Source organism: Triticum urartu, chromosome 6A, assembly GCF_056163025.1.
Source record: "Triticum urartu cultivar PI428250 chromosome 6A, HENAU_Tu73, whole genome shotgun sequence".
NCBI lineage: Eukaryota > Viridiplantae > Streptophyta > Magnoliopsida > Poales > Poaceae > Triticum > Triticum urartu.
In genome coordinates this window covers 158,709,862-158,729,183 of record NC_141878.1, presented here as the reverse complement: position 1 = coordinate 158,729,183, position 19,322 = coordinate 158,709,862, and the positions used below count along the sequence as shown (strand labels likewise).

Below are 19,322 nucleotides of genomic sequence, written 5' to 3'. Positions count from 1 at the left end.
AAATGCTCCGCCCACCGATTTGTAGTTTTGTACCTCACGCATACGAAATCCAACCACTTGCGTGGTGCGGAGTTGAGCGTATGGAGGTCTCATAACGTGCGGCCGCAAGCAACTGCTAGCTGGCCGTGCCTAACGAGGGTTTGGAACAGAGATAAACGGTTGGTGCATTGAATGTAAGGAGGCCTGCATGTGACCGAAGGCAGAAATCACATATTTGACCTGAAGTCAAAATCAAATCACAAACTAACCTGCTTTCGAAAAAATTTCACTTTGCTGACCCTTTCGTGTGGCGCTCGACAGCTAGGCGCCGCACACTACTATGCAACGCCTCTGCCTTAGGCGTCGCACCTCCTGGCAGCGTGGCAGCCCTGGTCCAGTTGCGGCCCCACAGACAACACTGCAGCGTCTAAGGTTTGGACGCCACACTTGTAATGTGCAGCGCCTAGCGCTTAGGCGCTGCACAGTGACTTAAAGCGCATCAGCCCAGCCCGACCAGGCAGTTCTTCCCCCTCTCCGCTCTCTGTCCAGAGAGCAGCGGCGGCGCCCCCATCGAATCCCCTCCCCTCCCCCCACATCCCTCTCAGATCTGAAGATTTGATCTGTGGATTCGATCTCCAATCCATCCTACTAGGTAAACTCCTCCGTTCCTTTTCTTTTCCTCCGTAAATTTGTTGCCATTTTAGAGATTTGTCCAAGATTTGATGGAACCCTTGATTTGCTTGATTTGCTTGATTTAGGATGTGTAGTCATAGTGGTAGTACCGTAGTGTTGTTGCTTAGTTCACAATATATGGTTCTTGTTAGTGAAACCCTAGATTGCTTAGTTTTTTTAGATATATATGAGATGCCTATTTTTATAGATAACTATGAGATGTTGAGTTTTGTAGACATATATGAGATGTTTGTTTAGATATATATTAGATGTTGAGTTTATTTGAAATATTAGATGTTGAGTTTATTTGAACACATATGACATATTCATTGTGTGAGAAGGAGATGTTGAGATTCTTGTAATTGAACGCATATTAGATGTTTAGTGTATACCGATATTTGAGATGAAGATGAACTCATATATGTTTATTGTTTGAACTTTGTAAGGATAGTTTGGCTTCTCGACGATGTCTACGACACGAAACACCGGGCCTACATGATGCGCGAGAAGGAGATGGTAATAACGAGTAATCTAAATATTTTGCAAATTTGCCTTAAGTTGAAATTTACATGCCCTAAGATTTGTCATTACTTGTTTTTTGCAGAAGCTTGAACCTTTGAAGATTCGGTATCACGGGGTCTCTGGTCCTGCCATGCCTTACGATGAGCGGTACACACCGTACATCAAGCAGGCAGGACTACTCCCGTGGATTCAGTTGGTCAGCCGGTCCACGCCGAATCTGAACGCTCCACTGGTGTCCGCTCTTGCTGATCGGTGGAGGCCGGAGACGCATAGTTTCCATCTTCGGACTGGGGAGATGACCGTGACGCTCAAGGATGTCTCGTTGATCACCGGTCTTGCTATCGACGGGATGCCTCTCTGTATGAGCACCGATTCTGATGGGTAGCGCGAGCAGATGATTGCTCTTATCGGTATGGCTCCTACCGAGGCTGAGGCTGATATAGAGGAGGGAGAAGAGAAGAAGAAGAGGGAAAGGAAAGCAGCCGGAGCTGCTTTCACGTGGATTCAAACTCACTTTGCGACGTGCCCTCCGGATGCCACTGATGATGTGATCCAGACACATGCTCGTGTCTACATGTGGTATGTTGTGTCGAGGACTTTGTTTCCTAACTCCACTGGCAAGAACGCTCCATGGATGTGGCTGAAGGCGTTGACCGTCTTCATAGAAAATGGAGCTGGGGTTCAGCGATTCTTGCCTACTTGTACCGACTGGTAGTTGGTCTGTTTTGTGATCAACTCATTTCTTCATTAGCAATGCAAGCTTGTTGTCAAGTTAACATTGTTTTTCTTTCATATGCAGCTGGACGATGCGTGTTGCAGGATCACAGGTAGTGCAGGCATTGGTGGTAATATGCTTCTACTTTCTGTATGGAGCTGGGAGCGTCTGCCTATTGGACGCCCGAAGAGCGTCAGGTTTAATCCTTGGTATGAAGATGAAGATGACGAATTACGGCGCCCCACTTGGGCTTACAAGTGGGATGTGGTTTCCGAGATGACGAACGATGTCAATCTCATGTACCAGAAGTACGTTGCCGAGTTGGACACGATTATGCCTGAGCAGGTAACGAGGTCATTACTTCAGTCATTTCTCATGTTTGCCTGAAAAAATTCACCAATTTTGCATTGTTTCCCTATTTCATAGGTGGAATGGCAGCCATATGGCTCCGATGACAGACTTGGGTACACCCCGGAGTTTACCATCAACCCGATGTGCTTGCGGGATAGGGATCTCTGGCGTATGCGGTGCCCATTGATATGCAACTGGGCTGTTGAGTTTCATTTGCCACATCGCGTGTGTCGTCAGTTTGGTCTGTTCCAGCCTCACCCGCCGGGATGGGTGGATACGGACAAAGCACTTCATAGGTAAGAGAGCATGAACCGTATTACTAAGAATCGTCACTCCTTGATTTTGCTAATGTTTGGTTTTGTACCATGCAGGTTGGACAGGAGAAGGCAGCGGAAGATAAAGGACTGGGACAAGCATCATGCTTCGTATGTTACCCGCTTCCAGCTTTGTGTGGAGGAAGCTCGTAGCAGTGCACGCCCCAAGCTTCATGAGCATAGTCCACTTGCTTTTGATAACTACATACAATGGCTTCTTGAAAATACTCGAGTTGAGATATGCCCGCCGGCATATAATGAGGATGTTCTTGAAGAACCCATAAACTTTGAGGATCTATCAAAGGGGAAGTACAACAGAGATGTCAGGGTAGGGCACGGAGTCCCTGCTGTTCCGGTGATTAACTATGTGGTAAAGTGTTCCTTCTTTACTTTCCCATTGGCCGTATTACACATGTTTGAATGGCTAACGTGTTCATTCTTTCTCATCCACAGCGCACCGAGATCAAGAAAGCAGCTGATGAGAGCCAGTCTATTCTGGAGGAAACACCGGTTGAAAAAGGCAATGATGATGGTTCACTACGAGCATTTCTCAAGGTACATATCGCATTCACTATGAGAGCCAGTCTATGTTGCAGAGTCTGATATCGTATACACTTGTTCATGTTACAGCGTCAGGCCAAGAAGTTAAGGCGGTTATCGAATCTTCTCGGTTGCCGCGATCCCGAATTTGATGAACCATCTGATGAAGCCATGTACCTAGGGTAGGGGCACGGACCTGTCCAAGGAGCCCTACCCTAGGACATCCCTAGGAGAAGTCACCTTTCAATCGACTTGAAGGTATCCCACTCGACGGATTCAAGACACTCGACCAGAAAGCTATCACTCGACCAGAAAGCTATCACTCGACCAGAAAGCCAACCACTCGACCGCCAGGAGACCTATAGTCACTCCGCAGGCAAACGGTCAGCTGTTAAGTAGTCTTTATGGTCATTATAGCACTTTATTAGGGGCGTTACCAGTAACGCCCGACCTTAAATGTACCTGAAAACCCTGCATTACTGAGGGCAGGAGGGGGCCGGCGAACTCTATATAAGCCACCCCCCTCCTCAGGATGAAGGGTTCGCACCCCTGTTATTCACACGCCAGTAATCCAGTCGACCGCCTCCGGGCATCGAGACGTAGGGCTGTTACTTCCTCCGCGAAGGGCCTGAACTTGTACATCTTGGTGTGTTTACAACTTCCCAATAGCTGAGATCTAGCCTCTCCATACATACCCCCCTACATCACTGTCAGAGTTAGAACCACGACAGTTGGCACCCACCGTGGGGCCGGAATCTTAGCACCTGATTGGAGAAGTTGCGATTTTTCCGATCCCTTTGATCATGGTTTCGTGCGGAGTTTTGGTGGAGGGCCGCGAGATCCGCCTCGGCGCGCTCACGTTCATCGCCGACGACTCCGCCTGGCTTCAGGAGGCGCCACTCGACATCGACGCGCTCCCCGTCCGCGGTGCGACGCATTTCCGCGCATGCGTTCGTGGCGTCCTCCTGCAGCAGCCGTCGACTCAGTATCGATCGGCCCCCGTATCGTCTCCCCGCTCTGTCTCCCACCGGCGCAAGCGCTTCGGTCGGTCGAGACTTCAGAGGTGGGTGAGGCATGCCGTGGCTCGCTAGTCGGCCGCCCCGCAAGTTGCGGCAATCGAGCCCAACGAATCCCTCTGCGGCCTGTTCGACTAGCTCCGCGGAGATCGCATCCGAGTGCGACAGCAGGGACCCAGCGGCTGAGATCCTGGCGGTCGATGGAACGCACAGTCCTCCCGGTTTCCCTCGCGCTGATGGAGGTGCGGGTGGGGGCGACCCATCGCATCACCACGATGAGTATCTCCCCGAACCTCTCACGTCATTACAGCAAGAGGAGCTTCGCCGCCGGAACACGGACGCACTCCGTACTCCTATCGTCGGAGAGTCCCCCGAGGCCCGGGCCTTGGAGGACACGCGCTTGGCTAATTTGGCCGAGCGCACTCGACTGGAGAATCTCCAGCGAGCACTCGACGAGCAAGCGCGTCAGCGGGCTCCCGAGTCTAGTCGACGCCAGCTCTTCCCGCCGACGCAGGTATACCGAACCCCAGTTCAGAATTTGGCCGCCGCGGCCCGTATAGCAGAATCGATTCAGCCCTCCCAGTCGGAGGCTGGCAGGGGCTTGTTACAGATCAGAGCATTGCTCCGGGCGGCGGGAAACCAGAATTCCGCTGTTTCTCAGTCGCGGAATAGGATCCACAGTCGATCCGTTGCAACAGATACAGTCTAGTCGGCTCACAGCCCGCGGTCGCCCCCGAGGCGTGAGGGACGTGGCGACCGACATGATCAGTACAGAAGGAATGAGCAGTATGATCACCGATCCGATCGTGATGATCGACGTCGAGTGCCAACCCCTCACCCGAGGAGTGGGTCATATGCGCCTCGACATCGAGATGACAGGCGCCCTCATAGCGTTGGGCAGAGGATTCCCGTTGACCCCAGGGACCCAGGCTTTGACGCGAGATCTGTCCTCGTTCAAGGCTTGGTTGACAAGAACAGGGCTCATCGGGAAGGCCAGAACAGAGATGCGCCCGCCAGCAGCAGAATACGTGTTTCAGGGCCAGAGTGTTTCAGTCGAGCCATCAGGGCCGCGGTGGTTCCTCCCAACTTTCGGTTGGCGACTGGAGTCAGCAAGTTCACCGGTGAGTCTAAGCCTGACACTTGGCTCGAAGATTACCGAGTGGCTGTACAGATTGGCGGTGGCAATGATGAGGTGGCTATGAAGCATTTGCCTCTCCTGTTAGAGGGCTCGGCCAGAGCGTGGCTGAATCAGTTAGCACCCAGCAGCATCTACACTTGGGAGGATCTCTCTCGAGTGTTTGTCACAACCTTTGAGGGAACATGCAAGCGCCCCGCAGGCCTTACAGAATTGCGGTCTTGCGTGCAGAAGCCGAGTGAAACTCTGAGCGATTACATTCAGAGGTGGATCACTTTGCATCACACAGTTGAGAACGTACCAGATCACCAAGCAGTTTGTGCCTTTAAAGAAGGCGTCAAGAACAGAGAGTTGAACCTGAAGTTCGGTCGGACCGGAGAAATGTCCCTGAATCGGATGATGGAAATTGCCACCAAATACGCTAACGGAGAAGATGAAGATCGACTCCGGAGTGGCAAGCAGAAAGCAGTCGCCCAGGAAACCGGAGGCAATTCCAGTCGGAAGCAGAAGCGGAAGGCCGAGCCAGCCGCCCCTGGGGAGGCCCTGGCCGCAACCCAGGGAAATTTCAAGGGAAAACCCAATGGCCCCTGGAAGCCCAAGAAAGTCAAGGATCAAGATGGAAATGATGTTTTGGATCTGCCATGTCACATCCACACCAAGAAAGATGAAGAGGGTAATTTCATTTACCCAAAGCATACCACTCGACAGTGCCGGCTCCTGATCCAGCAGTTTCAGGGCAAACAGCCCAAAGATAAGGAAAAAGAGTCGGACAGAGTCGAGGACAAGGAAGATAGCAACGACGGATACCCCCAAATCAATTCCACCCTGATGATTTTTGCTGATGTCGAAAGCAAAAGTCGACTGAAAGTCATTAACCGTGAGGTGAATATGGTTGCTCCGGCGACACCCAGTTATCTAAAGCGGTCTTAGACTGCCATCACATTTGACCAGTCCGATCACCCTACGCACATTGCCACCCCTGGGAGGCAAGCTTTGGTGGTTGACCCAGTTGTCGAAGGCACTCGACTGACCAAAGTCCTGATGGATGGTGGCAGTGGCCTGAACATATTGTATGCTGAAACATTGAAAGGGATGGGCATTCCGATGTCCAGGCTCAGTTCCAGCAACATGAGCTTCCATGGAGTCATTCCTGGAAAGAAAGCCGAGTCACTCGGCCAGATTGCTCTCGACGTAGTTTTCGGTGATTCAAAGAATTACCACAGGGAAAAGTTGACATTTGAGATTGTGGACTTCCAAAGTGCTTATCATGCTATTCTGGGCCGGCCAGCTTATGCACCATGGCTCGACCATGCTATGTGTATCTCAAGTTGAAGATGCCCGGCCCCAGAGGTGTGATCACCGTTACCGGCAATCGGAAGAAAGCAGAAGAGTGTTTTCAGAAAGGATCGAAGATTGCTGATGCTCAGATGGCAGTTGTTGAGCTACAAGAGTACCAGAAGACTGCTGATCCGAGTGAATTGCTACGAGCCAAGAAGCCTGCTTCAGAATCTGCTTTTCAGTCGTCCGGTGAAACTAAGCCAGCTCACATTCACCCGACCGACCCGGACGCTGCTCCGACTCACATCTCGACGACGCTCGACTCCAAATAGGAAGAAGCGCTCATCCAGTTCCTCGTGAGAACTAGGACGTCTTCGCATGGAAGCCTTCTGACATGCCTGGAGTTCCCAGGGGGCTGGCTGAGCACCGTCTACGAGTCGACCCGAAGTTCAAGCCTGTGAAAGAACATCTTCGACGGTCTGCCGTCCAGAAGAGGAAAGCTATTGGCGAGGAGGTGGCTCGGCTCTTAGCAGCGGAGTTCATCCGAGAGATTTACCACTCCGAGTGGCTCGCCAATGTAGTCATGGTCCCCAAAAAGGACAAGTCACTTCGCATGTGCATTGACTTTAAACACATCAATCGGGCCTGCCCGAAAGATCATTTCCCTCTCCCCCGCATCGACCAGATAGTGGACTCGACCGCGGGGTGTGAGCGTTTGTCTTTTCTAGATGCTTATTCAGGGTACCATCAGATCCGTCTGTATGGACCCGCCGAGATCAAAACGGCTTTGATCACCCCATTTGGGTGCTTCTGTTATGTCACCATGCCCTTCGGCCTCAAGAACGCTGGAGCCACGTTCATGAGGATGATTCAGAAGTGTTTACTCACTCAGATCAGTCGAAACATAGAAGCATACATGGATGATATTATGGTTAAGTCACGGAAAGGTTCCGACCTACTGACTGACCTTGCCGAAACCTTTGCTAACCTCAGGGGATACGATATCAAGCTCAATCCATCAAAGTGCACATTCAGAGTTCCAGGTGGAAAGTTACTCGGTTTTCTCGTTTCCGAACGAGGAATCGACGCCAATCCCGAGAAAGTTGGCACCATACTCCGGATGAAGCGCCCTGTGCGTGTACACGATGTCCAGAAACTTACAGGTTGCTTGGCCGCTCTAAGTCGATTCATTTCTCGTCTCGGTGAAAAGGCGTTGCCTCTTTACCGACTGATGAAGAAGTCTGACAAGTTCGAGTGGACTCCAGAAGCTGACGCAGCGTTTGCAGAGCTCAAAGCTCTGCTCTCCACCCAGCCGGTGCTTGCTGCCCCAATCAGTAAAGAGCCTCTGCTGCTGTACATTGCGGCCACGGGACAAGTTGTCAGTACAGTACTCACGGTCGAGCGGGAAGAAGAAGGAAAGGCCTTCAGAGTTCAGCGCCCAGTATATTATGTGTCTGAAGTTTTGACCCCTTCGAAGCAAAGATATCCCCATTACCAGAAGCTTGTATATGCGATCTACATGACCACGAAGAAGGTTGCACACTACTTATCTGACCATTCCATTACAGTCGTCACCGACGCTCCACTGTCAGAGATCTTGCACAACAGAGATGCAACTGGTCGAGTGGCTAAGTGGGCGATTGAACTCCTCCCCCTAGATATCAAGTTTGAAGCAAAGAAGGCTATCAAGTCCCAAGCAATTGCAGATTTCGTCGCCGAGTGGATTGAACAGCAACTCCCAACTCAAGTTCACTCGGAGCACTGGACCATGTTCTTCGATGGATCTAGGATGCTGAACGGTTCCGGTGCTGGGGTAGTATTGGTCTCCCCCCGAGGAGATTAGCTCAGATACGTTCTCCAGATTCACTTCGATTCCTCCACAAATGAAGCAGAACAAGCCCGGCAAGACGCAGTCGACCTCCTAGAAGAAGAAAGAGAGATGGCCATGATCAGATCGACCATTTATCAGCAAGACTTGCATCGATTCCACGCCAGGAATGTCAAGAGTCGAGCCTTCCAAGAAGGGGATTTGGTCCTCCGAGTGGATCAGCAGAAACCACACAAGCTTGCTCCTACTTGGGAAGGCCCCTTCATCATCACCAGAGTCCTCCACAATGGAGCGTATCACCTCTACAATGTTGATCGCCAGATCGACGAGCCACGAGCTTGGAATGCGGAACTACTCCGCCCCTTTTACACTTGAGTTCTCCCTTGGACGGGATGTAATAAGAAAAAAATTTCCCGCAGTTCATTTTTATCAAAGACAAGAGCGTTCCAATAATTGCTGTCACTTTTGTTTGCGTGCGAAATCCCTCAGTGGGTGACTTAGCTGCGAATCCGTTTCGCCTAAGTTCGAAAAATCCTATCGAGTGGAGAGCCAGACTCCCACTCGGGGGCTTAGCTGCAGCCCAGTGCTTGCCTAAGTGTTTAAAATCCTACCGAGTGGAGAGCAAACCTCCCACTCGGGGGCTTAGCTGCAGTCCAGCACTCGCCTAAGTTCTCTCACTTAGAGACTTAGCTGCAGTCCGGCACTCGCCTAAGTTTGAAAAAAATCCTACCGAGTGGAGAGCGATCCTCCCACTCGGGGGCTTAGCTGCAGTCCAGCACTCGCCTAAGTTCTCTCACTTAGAGACTCAACTGCAGTCCGACACTCGCCTAAGTTTGAAAAAAATCCTACCGAGTGGAGAGCAATCCTCCCACTCGGGGGCTTAGCTGCAGTCCAGTACTCGCCTAAGTTCTCCCACTTAGAGACTTAGCTGCAGTCAGGCACTCGCCTAAGTTTGAAAAAATCCTACCGAGTGGAGAGCAATCCTCCCACTCGGGGGGTTAGCTGCAGTCCAGTACTCGCCTAAATTCTCCCACTTAGAGACTTAGCTGCAGTCAGGCACTCGCCTAAGTTTGAAAAAATCCTACCGAGTGGAGAGCAATCCTCCCACTCGGGGGCTTAGCTGCAGTCCAGTACTCGCCTAAGCTCTCCCACTTAGAGACTTAGCTGCAGTCAGGCACTCGCCTAAGTTTGAAAAAATCCTACCGAGTGGAGAGAAATCCTCCCACTCGGGGGCTTAGCTGCAGTCCAGTACTCGCCTAAGTTCTCCCACTTAGAGACTTAGCTGCAGTCAGGCACTCGCCTAAGTTTGAAAAAATCCTACCGAGTAAGAGCAAACCTCCCACTCGGGGGCTTAGCTGCAGACCAGCGCTTGCCTAAGTACAGGACACAACCCAATCCGCAAGGACGACGAGGTGCAAATCGACTGCTACCTTCTCCTTCGGAGCTGCACCACAAATACAAAAGTTATTTCGAGTGAAGATCGAGTTCCACTCGACGGATCATCCATGAAGATATTCAACGATAAATCCAATTCAGGTAAGACCTAAAAGTCCCAGACCTCAGGCCAAAGTAATCGAGCCCTCAGCTCGACGGAGTTTAACGGTTAAAAAATCCACTCGGCATTCCGAGGCAAATTTAAAGTGGAGCTTAAAAGTTTTTCACTCCTCAGGTGGAGGACTGGAAGGGGCGACGAACTCGTCCAAGTCGATCCCATCTGCAATACGGGTGGCAGCAGCGATGAAAGTCTCCATGAAATCTTGAAAGTTGTGCTTCCTGGTATTGGCAACTTGGATGGCGGCCAGCTTCTCTTCTCGCGCCTCCTTGCAATGGACGCGGACCAGAGACAGAGCCACATCAGTGCCACACTGAGCAGAAGACTTCTTCCACTCCTGCACTCGGTCAGGGATTCCGTTAAGTCGAGTCATCAGAGACTCGAGATCGTTTTGGAGCGTAGCCTCTGGCCAAAGTGCCGGGTCGATCCGTGACATGGCAACCTTCAGTCGAGCCAAGTAGTCCACGACACCGTCAATGCGAGATTCCAGTCAGAGCAGATTCATGGCAGCTTCATCTTTCACGGGAGAGTTGATTGGATCCAAACTTGTTTCGATCCGCCCAGTATCCTCTTCAAAGTTCTGGCAAAGCTCTGCATACACGATCCAAGGATAAGTCAATTTTCATAGACTGAGTCGACACAAAAAAAACCCAGTCGGAACTGAATGTGCACCTTCAAGCTTGATGTACAACTTTTTGGCGAGGCTCCTCAAGTAGCTCTCCAGGTCGTCCCTCCTACGAGCGATGCCTTCCATCTTCTCATTCAGGGTGAGGTTCTCCTTCTTCCAACGTGAACACTCCCTGTTGGCTTCATTCAGAGCGGTCTTCAGCTTGGTATTCTCTTCTTCTAAGTGGTCGACCGAAGCCAGCTTCTGTACGGCCAGAGCGGTCTTGTCATCAGCCTCCTTACGGGCAGCAGCCAAGTCCTGATCCTTCTTCGCCAGAGCCTCGTTCAGTTTTTCTGCGAAGAAATGATGATTGAATCGGAAATAGCAGAAGGATACTCAAGCCTAAAAACTAACCAGTCGACAAAGTCGTCTTACCTGCGGCGCCGTCTCTGACCTTCTGCAGCTCTGTTCTGGCCAGCTCCAGATCAAGGTTCAGTTGAATCTTCTGCTTCTCCAACTCAGTATAGCGAGCTACAAGTTCGCAGGATTTCTGTAAAAGAAAAATCAGTCGACAGACGTCCAAGGTAAGTTGCTTCCGAGTAACTAAGAGACAATGACGACGTTTCTAAGACCACAGCCGAATCAAAAACATTCGACAGTAGTCTCGGGGACTACACCCAGTGGGTGCACTCAGTGTGCCCCCCACTGGTTCGACCAAAAAAAAAGATCTTCGGGGAAAAACCGAGTGAAGAAATACAGCTACAGCAACACAATGTAAAGACTACAGTCGACTGCCAGCAGTCCATCGTAGTCTCGGGGACTACACCCAGTGGGTGCACTTAGCATGCCCCCACTCGTCCAAGAATTGGCAGACACACCCAGTGGGTGTACAAATACAAATACAAAAGATCTTCGGAAAAGAGACTCTTCAAACAGCATATCATAACAGACCAAGTGTTGAGTCGACTGACCTGGACGTTGCTCTGAAGAGCCGAACTCGCGTCATAGGCTGCTTGGCTGGCCTCCCGAGCCATCTTCACTTGCTCCATCATGATCCCCGCCTGGCGTATAGCCTCCTTTGCAGCAGCCGCTTGGTCCTTAGGGACGGGGTACGCAGCAAAAAGCGAAGGTGGATCCGCAGTCGACGCCGAAGGCCACACGCTCGTCAGAGGAATGGCGAAAGTCACAGAAGCCCGAGTGGTGTCACCACCATCCCGAGCCATGGCCTCAGACGCCGGAACAGGTTGGGTGGTCTTGTCAGCCGTCGACCTCTTGTTCCTCCTCATTCTCAGCGGTTCGTTGTCGTCGTCATCCGGGAGGTCGATAACATGAGGAGGGGCTACAAAGGAAACGTTCAATCGACCAGGGTTGCAATAAATGTTTAGTCGACTCAAAGCGGAACGTCAGTAATCGTACCAGGGTTGGAGGTAACAGCATCCTCCATCTCTTGGTCGTCGTCCTTGGCGGAGATCTCAGAAGTAGCAGCACTGCAAGCCTCGAAAGTCAGTTGGTTGGCTCAATGGATCGACCAAGGATCCGTCCACGGTCGACAAAGGATAACAAGTTTTATTATTACCCAGAAATGGTGGGGACGGCCATCTTCATCTTGGGCAGAGCCTTGGGCGGCTTGGACGGCGCTGCGCGCGGGTGCTTGGGAGCCTTTCCAGTCAGCGTAGGAGAAGAGGTCGAGGGCGTTTCGACGACTGCCCAACAAGAGCAGTCGCACTACCACGCTCCCGCGCTGGATCGTGTGTGAGCTTGGATCGCCCCTCCGGGCGGGGGGGTTCAACCTCCTCCTCCTCCTCTTCGCTGGAGTCGACGTCGTCGCCTCCCTCTCCTTCACCGTCGGACTCCCACTCGCCTTGATCGTCCCCGCTCTCACCTCCGCTCGCCTCCCCTTCCTCAGTTGGCCCCTGTGCCCCATTGGGCGTCGAGTACATCTCAGTAGTCGCCTAAAAAATAACAGACAAGACAAAGGTCAATCAACCAACTCAAAGAAGACCAATGAAGAAAAACAAGACCTCAGTCAGGAGCATAGAGACATACCTGGTCCACGTCGTACGAGTTGTCGAGTGGAATTACCCTCCTGGCTCCTCAGGGGTTGTCCTTGTTTCCTGTGATGCTCGACAGCCACCCCTCCAGCATCTCATCAGTGACCTCCTCCGGGTGGATCCGAGTGGTGTCGTCAAGACCCGAGTATAGCCACATCGGGTGGTCACGAGCCTGGAGCGGTTGGATGCGCCTCTGGAGGAAGACCTCCAGCAAATCCATGCCCGTCACGCCCTCACGGACAAGCTCAACCACTCGACCGGCCAGCACTTTGACTTGAGCCCTTTCCTCCGGCGCCACTTTTAGAGAAGCAGGTTTTTCAGCTCGGGCGAGGGAGAAAGGAGGAAGACCAGTCGACTGTCCTGGGGTCGCCTGGTCCTGACAGTAGAACCAGGTCGCCTGCCAGCCACGGACCGACTCCGTGAAAGTAATGGATGGAAAACAGCTCTTCCCCCTCGTCTGGATCGCCAAGCCCCCGCACAACTGGATCACCCGCGTCCTCTCGTCACTCGACTTGGCCTTCTTGACCGATTGAGAACGGCAGGTAAAGATGTGCTTGAAAAGTCCCCAATGAGGGCGGCAACCCAAGAAAGCCTCACACATGGAAATGAAAGCGACAAGGTATACAATGGAGTTGGGAGTAAAGTGGTGGAGCTACGCTCCTAAGAAGTTCAAGAAGCTCCGGAAAAAAGGATGGGGCGGCAGAGAAAACCCTCGGTCGATGTGGGTGGCTAGGAGCACGCACTCACCATCGCGGGGTTGAGGTTCGATCTCTCTCCCCGGAAGACGCGCAGCCTCGTGGGGAATGACTCCCCCCTCAACCATGTCGTCGAGATCCTCTTGCCGGATCACTGATGGCATCCAATCGCCCTGGATCCAGCCCTTGGGCAGAGCGGACCTTGAGGAGGATCCGCCCCGAGCAGATCTTTTCCCCTTCCCCTGCGCCGCCGCCTTCTTCACGCGCTCCAGAGCGGAGGTCTTGCCCTTCATCATCGTCGCCGGCGAAGTCTCGCACGGGCCTGCTACGCTGGGGCGAGAACAGAGGTGGCGGAAGGACTTGCGAAGGGAGAGAGGAAGAAGAAAGGAGGAGAAGAGAGCGCACTGCTTGGAAACCCCGAGCCGGCGATTTATAAGGGGCCGCTCCCGAGTGGCTGACTGGTAGGCCCAAACTATCCAGTCAAATCCCGCAGCGGACGCGCGCGCAGTACGTGGCGAAAAAGGTGATGCGGGGATCGAGGAGCTTCCTCTTTATCGCTTCCGATTACTGTGGCCGCTCCCGTCCCGCGCGCTTCCCAAAATCCGAAATCCCACGACATCCGCGGGCTGCAGAACAACTTGTCAAGACGGAAGACCCCGCCCGCGCCGACGCTCGTTATGTCACAAATAAAGAAATTCATTCGACGAAAGGCCTGGAATGGATCAAGGCGACTGAAAAAGGTTGGCAACGTCATCCGTGACGATTGACCCAAAACGAGGCGCTCACGTAGCCCAAAGAACTAGTCGGAAAGATCTCCAACTCTTTCCCCACTCTAACCTCGATCCATTCGGGGGCTAATGATGAAGCCATGTACCTAGGGTAGGGGCACGAACCTGTCCAAGGAGCCCTACCCTAGGACATCCCTAGGAGAAGTCACCTTTCAATCGACTTGAAGGTATCCCACTCGACGGATTCAAGACACTCGACCAGAAAGCTATCACTCGACCAGAAAGCTATCACTCGACCAGAAAGCCAACCACTCGACCGCCAGGAGACCTATAGTCACTCCGCAGGCAAACGGTCAGCTGTTAAGTAGTCTTTATGGTCATTATAGCACTTTATTAGGGGCGTTACCAGTAACGCCCGACCTTAAATGTACCTGAAAACCCTGCATTACTGAGGGCAGGAGGGGGCCGGCGAACTCTATATAAGCCACCCCCCTCCTCAGGATGAAGGGTTCGCACCCCTGTTATTCACACGCCAGTAATCCAGTCGACCGCCTCCGGGCACCGAGACGTAGGGCTGTTACTTCCTCCGCGAAGGGCCTGAACTCGTACATCTTGGTGTGTTTACAACTTCCCAATAGCTAAGATCTAGCCTCTCCATACATACCCCCCTACATCACTGTCAGAGTTAGAACCACGACACCATCTGCCTCTAGGTCTGGTACACCATTAGACCCCTCATCTCACCATCAGAGGGACGATGTGAGTTCCTCATATGCTTATCTGGATGATGAGGGTGCGGTCACCCAAGAGGTATGACTAATCCTTTAGATGTGATTCTCACTTGATTACGACGTTGGTCTTCACCATATTGTTTGATTGTGTGATAGGGCGATGAGCTTGATGATGACATGACTTTGGCGGACGCTCAACTTCGGTCCCCATATGTGTTCAAGCCTAAGCAGCCCAGACGCCGGTACACGCCCAACGACTTTGACAACAGGGGCAACCCAAAGGTGGTCGTAGGGACCTCGCGGATGGCTAGCTTGGATCATGAGGCGGAGGCGGAGGAGGAAGTGCAGGAAGAGGAGGCTCGTCCACCCAGGAAGAAGAAGATTGCCTGCAGGCGTGGCACGAGGAACACACGCGGAAGGCATTAGTGCTTGTGTTTGTTAGTGCTCTTGTAGCCGTTTCATTAGGTTGATGAACTTGTGACGTTATGTTATATGTTGGTGAACTATTACTAGTGTGGTATTTGTGTTTGCAAACTAGTAGTAATGTTGAATTGTCCTAAATGATGTGATGTTCAAGTTATTAGTTGTCTTTGTTCAGTATGTGCAGTTTACAGTAATTTTACGATGTTAAAGCAAGTTATGTGAGTGCTGCATGAGGCCAAAATGGCATCTGTTTCTGTAGTTTTGCAGTTAACAGCACTGCAGCGCCCAACACTTGGGCGCTGCACTGCACTATGCAGCGCCCAACGCTTAGGCGCCGCACCATACAGTGCAGCGCCCGTCTCGTAGGTGCTGCTCAACTGGCCATGGCTATCCAGAGAGCCACAGAAGGCTTGCAGCACTGACCATCCACGAAAAATACCAAGTCAGAGTGCAGCGCCCAACTGCAAGGCGCTGCACTGTACTGTGTGACGCCTATCCCTTGGGCGCTGCACTGTACTGGAAAAACCGAGTTTACATCACGTTCATTTCACCAGAACATCATAATACTTACAATGACTACAGCATCACATCAATTTGAACAAACAAAAATTTTATGCCGATGAGTTCATAACTTAAGACAATTCAAACATTACTACGACATGGTTCACGACACATTCATTACAAATGACAAATGGCAGCTTGCCCTAGAAGATAGTTCACCAACATCTCACATGCCCTTACAAGTTCACGACACATTCATTAGAAGATAGTTGACGACGAGTGCACCGAAGCGAAGTCCCTACTGAGTAGAGCGAGGCCATTTCCCCTTCTTGTCACGTGCCGAGTCCTCCTCTTGTGCCTCGCGAGCCTTTGCAAGCTTTCTTGCCCTCTCCTCCTCACGAGCAAGTTTCTCTTGGCGTGCCCTCTCCTCCTCTCGTTTCTTCTGCTCCATCCTCTCCTTCTGACGACGCTCTTCCTCCAAGCCTCTTAGAAACGATTCTTCGAACCGCCGTTGCTGCCTAAGACAATCTTGGTATTGGTCCTTTTTGACATCTTATGACACTTCAAGATCTATCCATGTGAAGTACTTGCATAGAGGAGGCGGTGACTACATACAACATTTTTGTTAATGTTGACACACATTGGAGAGTAACATTTTACTTATCGAGCTTACCGGTGGTTGGTCATAGGCGTTAGTTGGAAGTGCACGATCATAAGCATAGTTCGGGCATACAAAATATCTCCGCCCTTCCGTCCATGATTTCTTTCGGTCGGTGGACACCTTCACCTTGCAAACATCTCCACACCAACATGGCGGGATATTGAAATCTTTCTCCTTCACCTTGTCCAAAGATGCGTCCTCCCACTTGTTCGACATGTCTTCTTGGTTAGCACACGGTGGCCTCGTCATGGAACCGGATGAAGCCATGCCTACAAAACCGAGAATTCTTGGTTAACCCTAACCCCCACTTAACAATAACCACAACCCTAATCATAGCATAACCCTAACACCAACATCAAAAACACATAACCCTAACCCTAACATACTATGAAAGCCTAACCATACCAAATTAGCAAAGAAACATAACATGATTCAACACAAATTTCCAAATCCAAGCCAAAACTAGGGTTTCCCCAAAGTAGCAAGATTTGAGCAAATGTGACAATTCCTATGGATGAAAACGAGGGGATCGGAGGAGAATACCTTAATGGAGGGGTTGGCTTCGAAATCAACGGTCAAGGACTCCGGATCTGAGAAGGATTTGAGAGGGGGAGAGAGGAGGGCAGAGGGGAGGCACTGAGCTTTGGGTTTGTGTGGGGGTGGGGGTGTGTGGGGTGGGGATGGGTGGGAGGGGGTGAGTGCATCCTAATAGATGTCCAGATGTGCAGCGCCTAAGGCCACGACGCCACACTACACAGTGCAGCGCCTTGACCTTAGGCTCTGCACACCTGGACATGCCAGTCCAGAGAGCAACAGAGCCGTTCCAGTAGCTTTTGCACCCGCAAAATTGCTAAGTCAGCGTGCAGCGCCTAAGGCCAAGGCGCTGCACTGTACTGTGCAGCGCCTAAAGTCAGGGCGTTGCACAGTATAGTGCGGCGCCTGTCCCTTAGGCGCTGCACACCGACTTAGCAATTTTTCGGGTGCAAAAGCTACTGGAACGGTTCTGTTGCTCTCTGGAATGGCATGTCCAGGTGTGCAGCGCCCAAGGGCAAGGCGCTGCACAGCTGGACATGCTAGTCCAGAGAGCAACATAACCGTTCCAGTAGCTTGTGCACCCCAAAATTTGCTAAGTCCGCGTGCAACGCCTAACTGAAAGGTGCTGCACTGTACTGTGCAGCGCCTCTCCCTTAGGCGCTGCGCACTGACTTAGCAATTTTTCGGGTGCAAAAGCTACTGGAATGGTTATGTTGCTATCTGGACTGGCATGTCCAGCTATGCAACACCTAAGGGCAAGGCGCTGCACTGTGTAGTGTGGCGCCGTTGCCTTAGGCGTTGCACTGTCAGCTGTTTTCAAATTCCAAGTGCTTTTTATGTTTTGTGATTCACATAGATGGCACATATATCATATCCAAATCACATGTAGTAGTCCAAAACACAGAAAGAAGACATAGCACATATAGTACTCCAATTCACATAGTCATACACACATAGCAAGAGAGTAGTTCAATCACATAGTCATACACAAACATTGAGCCAAAACACATAGTCATTTACGTCTCATAGCACATAGTAGCACACAATTTGGTTCATAAGAAGGTCACGGTCCTTGTCCCTTCTTCTTCTTCTTCCTCTCTTCTTCTTCTTCTTCTTCTTCTTCTTCTTCTTCTTCTTCTTCTTCTTCTTCTTCTTCTTCTTCTTCTTCTTCTTCTTCTTCTTCTTCTTCTTCTTCTTCTCCTTCTTCTTATTGTCCCTCCTCCCACCACCAAGGGATCTCACCTTCCCCCTCCGTGTCCTCCACCCCCTTCATTGTTTTCATACCTATGAAAATGGCAATATAATAGTTAGTCACACAATGCAAAATGACAACACAAGCATTGAGCCAAAAGAACAAGATCATAGTAAGTCACATACGACAATGGTCCATTAAGCCAAGAGAACATTCCTCCACTACGGCCGCCGCCAAGGCCAAGATCACCACCACGGCCTCTACCACCACCACGGCCGCTACCACCACCACGGCCTAGACCACCACCACGGGCTCTACCGCCACCACGGCCTAGACCACCACCACGGCCTAGGCCTTCACCACGGCCTAGGCCTTCAACACGGCCAAGACCGTCACCACGACCTAGGCCTTCACCATGGCCAAGACCATCACCACGACCTAGTCCTTCACCACGGCCAAGACCATCCCCACGGCCTAGGCCATCACCACGGCCAAGACCATCACCACGACCTCTACCACCACCGCGACCTCTACCACCACCACCACGGCCAAGACCATCACCACAGCCTCTTCTAAGACCTAGTTGACTCCCTCTTTGTTGCCTAGTTCCTCGTTGGCTTGTTTGACTTGGTTGGCTACTCCTTGGTTGACTTGGTTGGCTATCATTTGCTTGGCTTGTGCTTGCATCATTTTTCTTTGATCTTTTTCTTGGTTTGGGACAAGTTCTTGTGTTGTGTCCCCGATGACTGCAGTCCCCACAACGGGATTGCTCATGAGGCTCTTGGAATTGACCGGTGCCGTATTCTCCACCGCCACCACGGCCCCATCCGTCCATGTCACCTCTAAGACGCTTTGTCTTACGTCTTCCCTGTCTAACGACCTTCAATTCCGGGTCCGGCCATAGTTGAACTCCATGATACTCCGGCCATTGTGATTGGTCCAAGTATGGCTGAAACCGGGGAGCCCATGTATTCTTTACCGTCATGATTGAGAACTCGGACTCCCTCACGGTAAGAGGGTGATTGACGTCCACATTCCTAACACGGGATGCGTTTAACAAGTGTGAGCATGGGAGATGAAGCAACGATGGCCTCATGCAGCTGCAATCACACCGTGTTAGGGAGACCTTGAAAGCGCAGCCTCCGTGTTGGTGGCCATCGTTTGTGGTTCCTCCAGGCTCTTTCACCTCATACTTCCACTCGTTGTCGTCATATAGTACAGCTTCTTGGGAGTCTGCCTTTCGTGATTGAAAGTCCAACCATTCTTCAACCTTTGGTGGGAAATAGTACTTGTGCTT

General features: G+C 51.5%; 1 protein-coding gene across 1 annotated transcript; it reads left to right on the top strand.

Annotated features, from left to right (window-relative positions):
* The first annotated feature begins 2,973 nt into the window (after window positions 1-2,973).
* LOC147964578 (uncharacterized) lies at window positions 2,974-18,601 on the top strand. Its single transcript, XM_087530042.1, has 5 exons — window positions 2,974-3,108; window positions 3,184-3,251; window positions 14,682-14,793; window positions 14,871-15,111; window positions 18,228-18,601. The coding sequence occupies exons 1-5, from the start codon at window positions 2,974-2,976 to the stop codon at window positions 18,599-18,601; spliced, it is 930 nt and encodes a 309-aa protein (XP_087386168.1).
* Window positions 18,602-19,322: the final 721 nt, after the last annotated feature.

Coding starts and splice junctions, on each gene's coding strand:
- LOC147964578 (XM_087530042.1), top strand. CDS start 2,974: ATGGCTAACGTGTTCATTCTTTCTCATCCACAGCGCACCGAGATCAAG. Junction 3,109..3,183: donor CACTACGAGCATTTCTCAAG/GTACATATCGCA, acceptor TTCATGTTACAG/CGTCAGGCCAAGAAGTTAAG. Junction 3,252..14,681: donor GATCCCGAATTTGATGAACC/ATCTGATGAAGC, acceptor TAGAACCACGAC/ACCATCTGCCTCTAGGTCTG.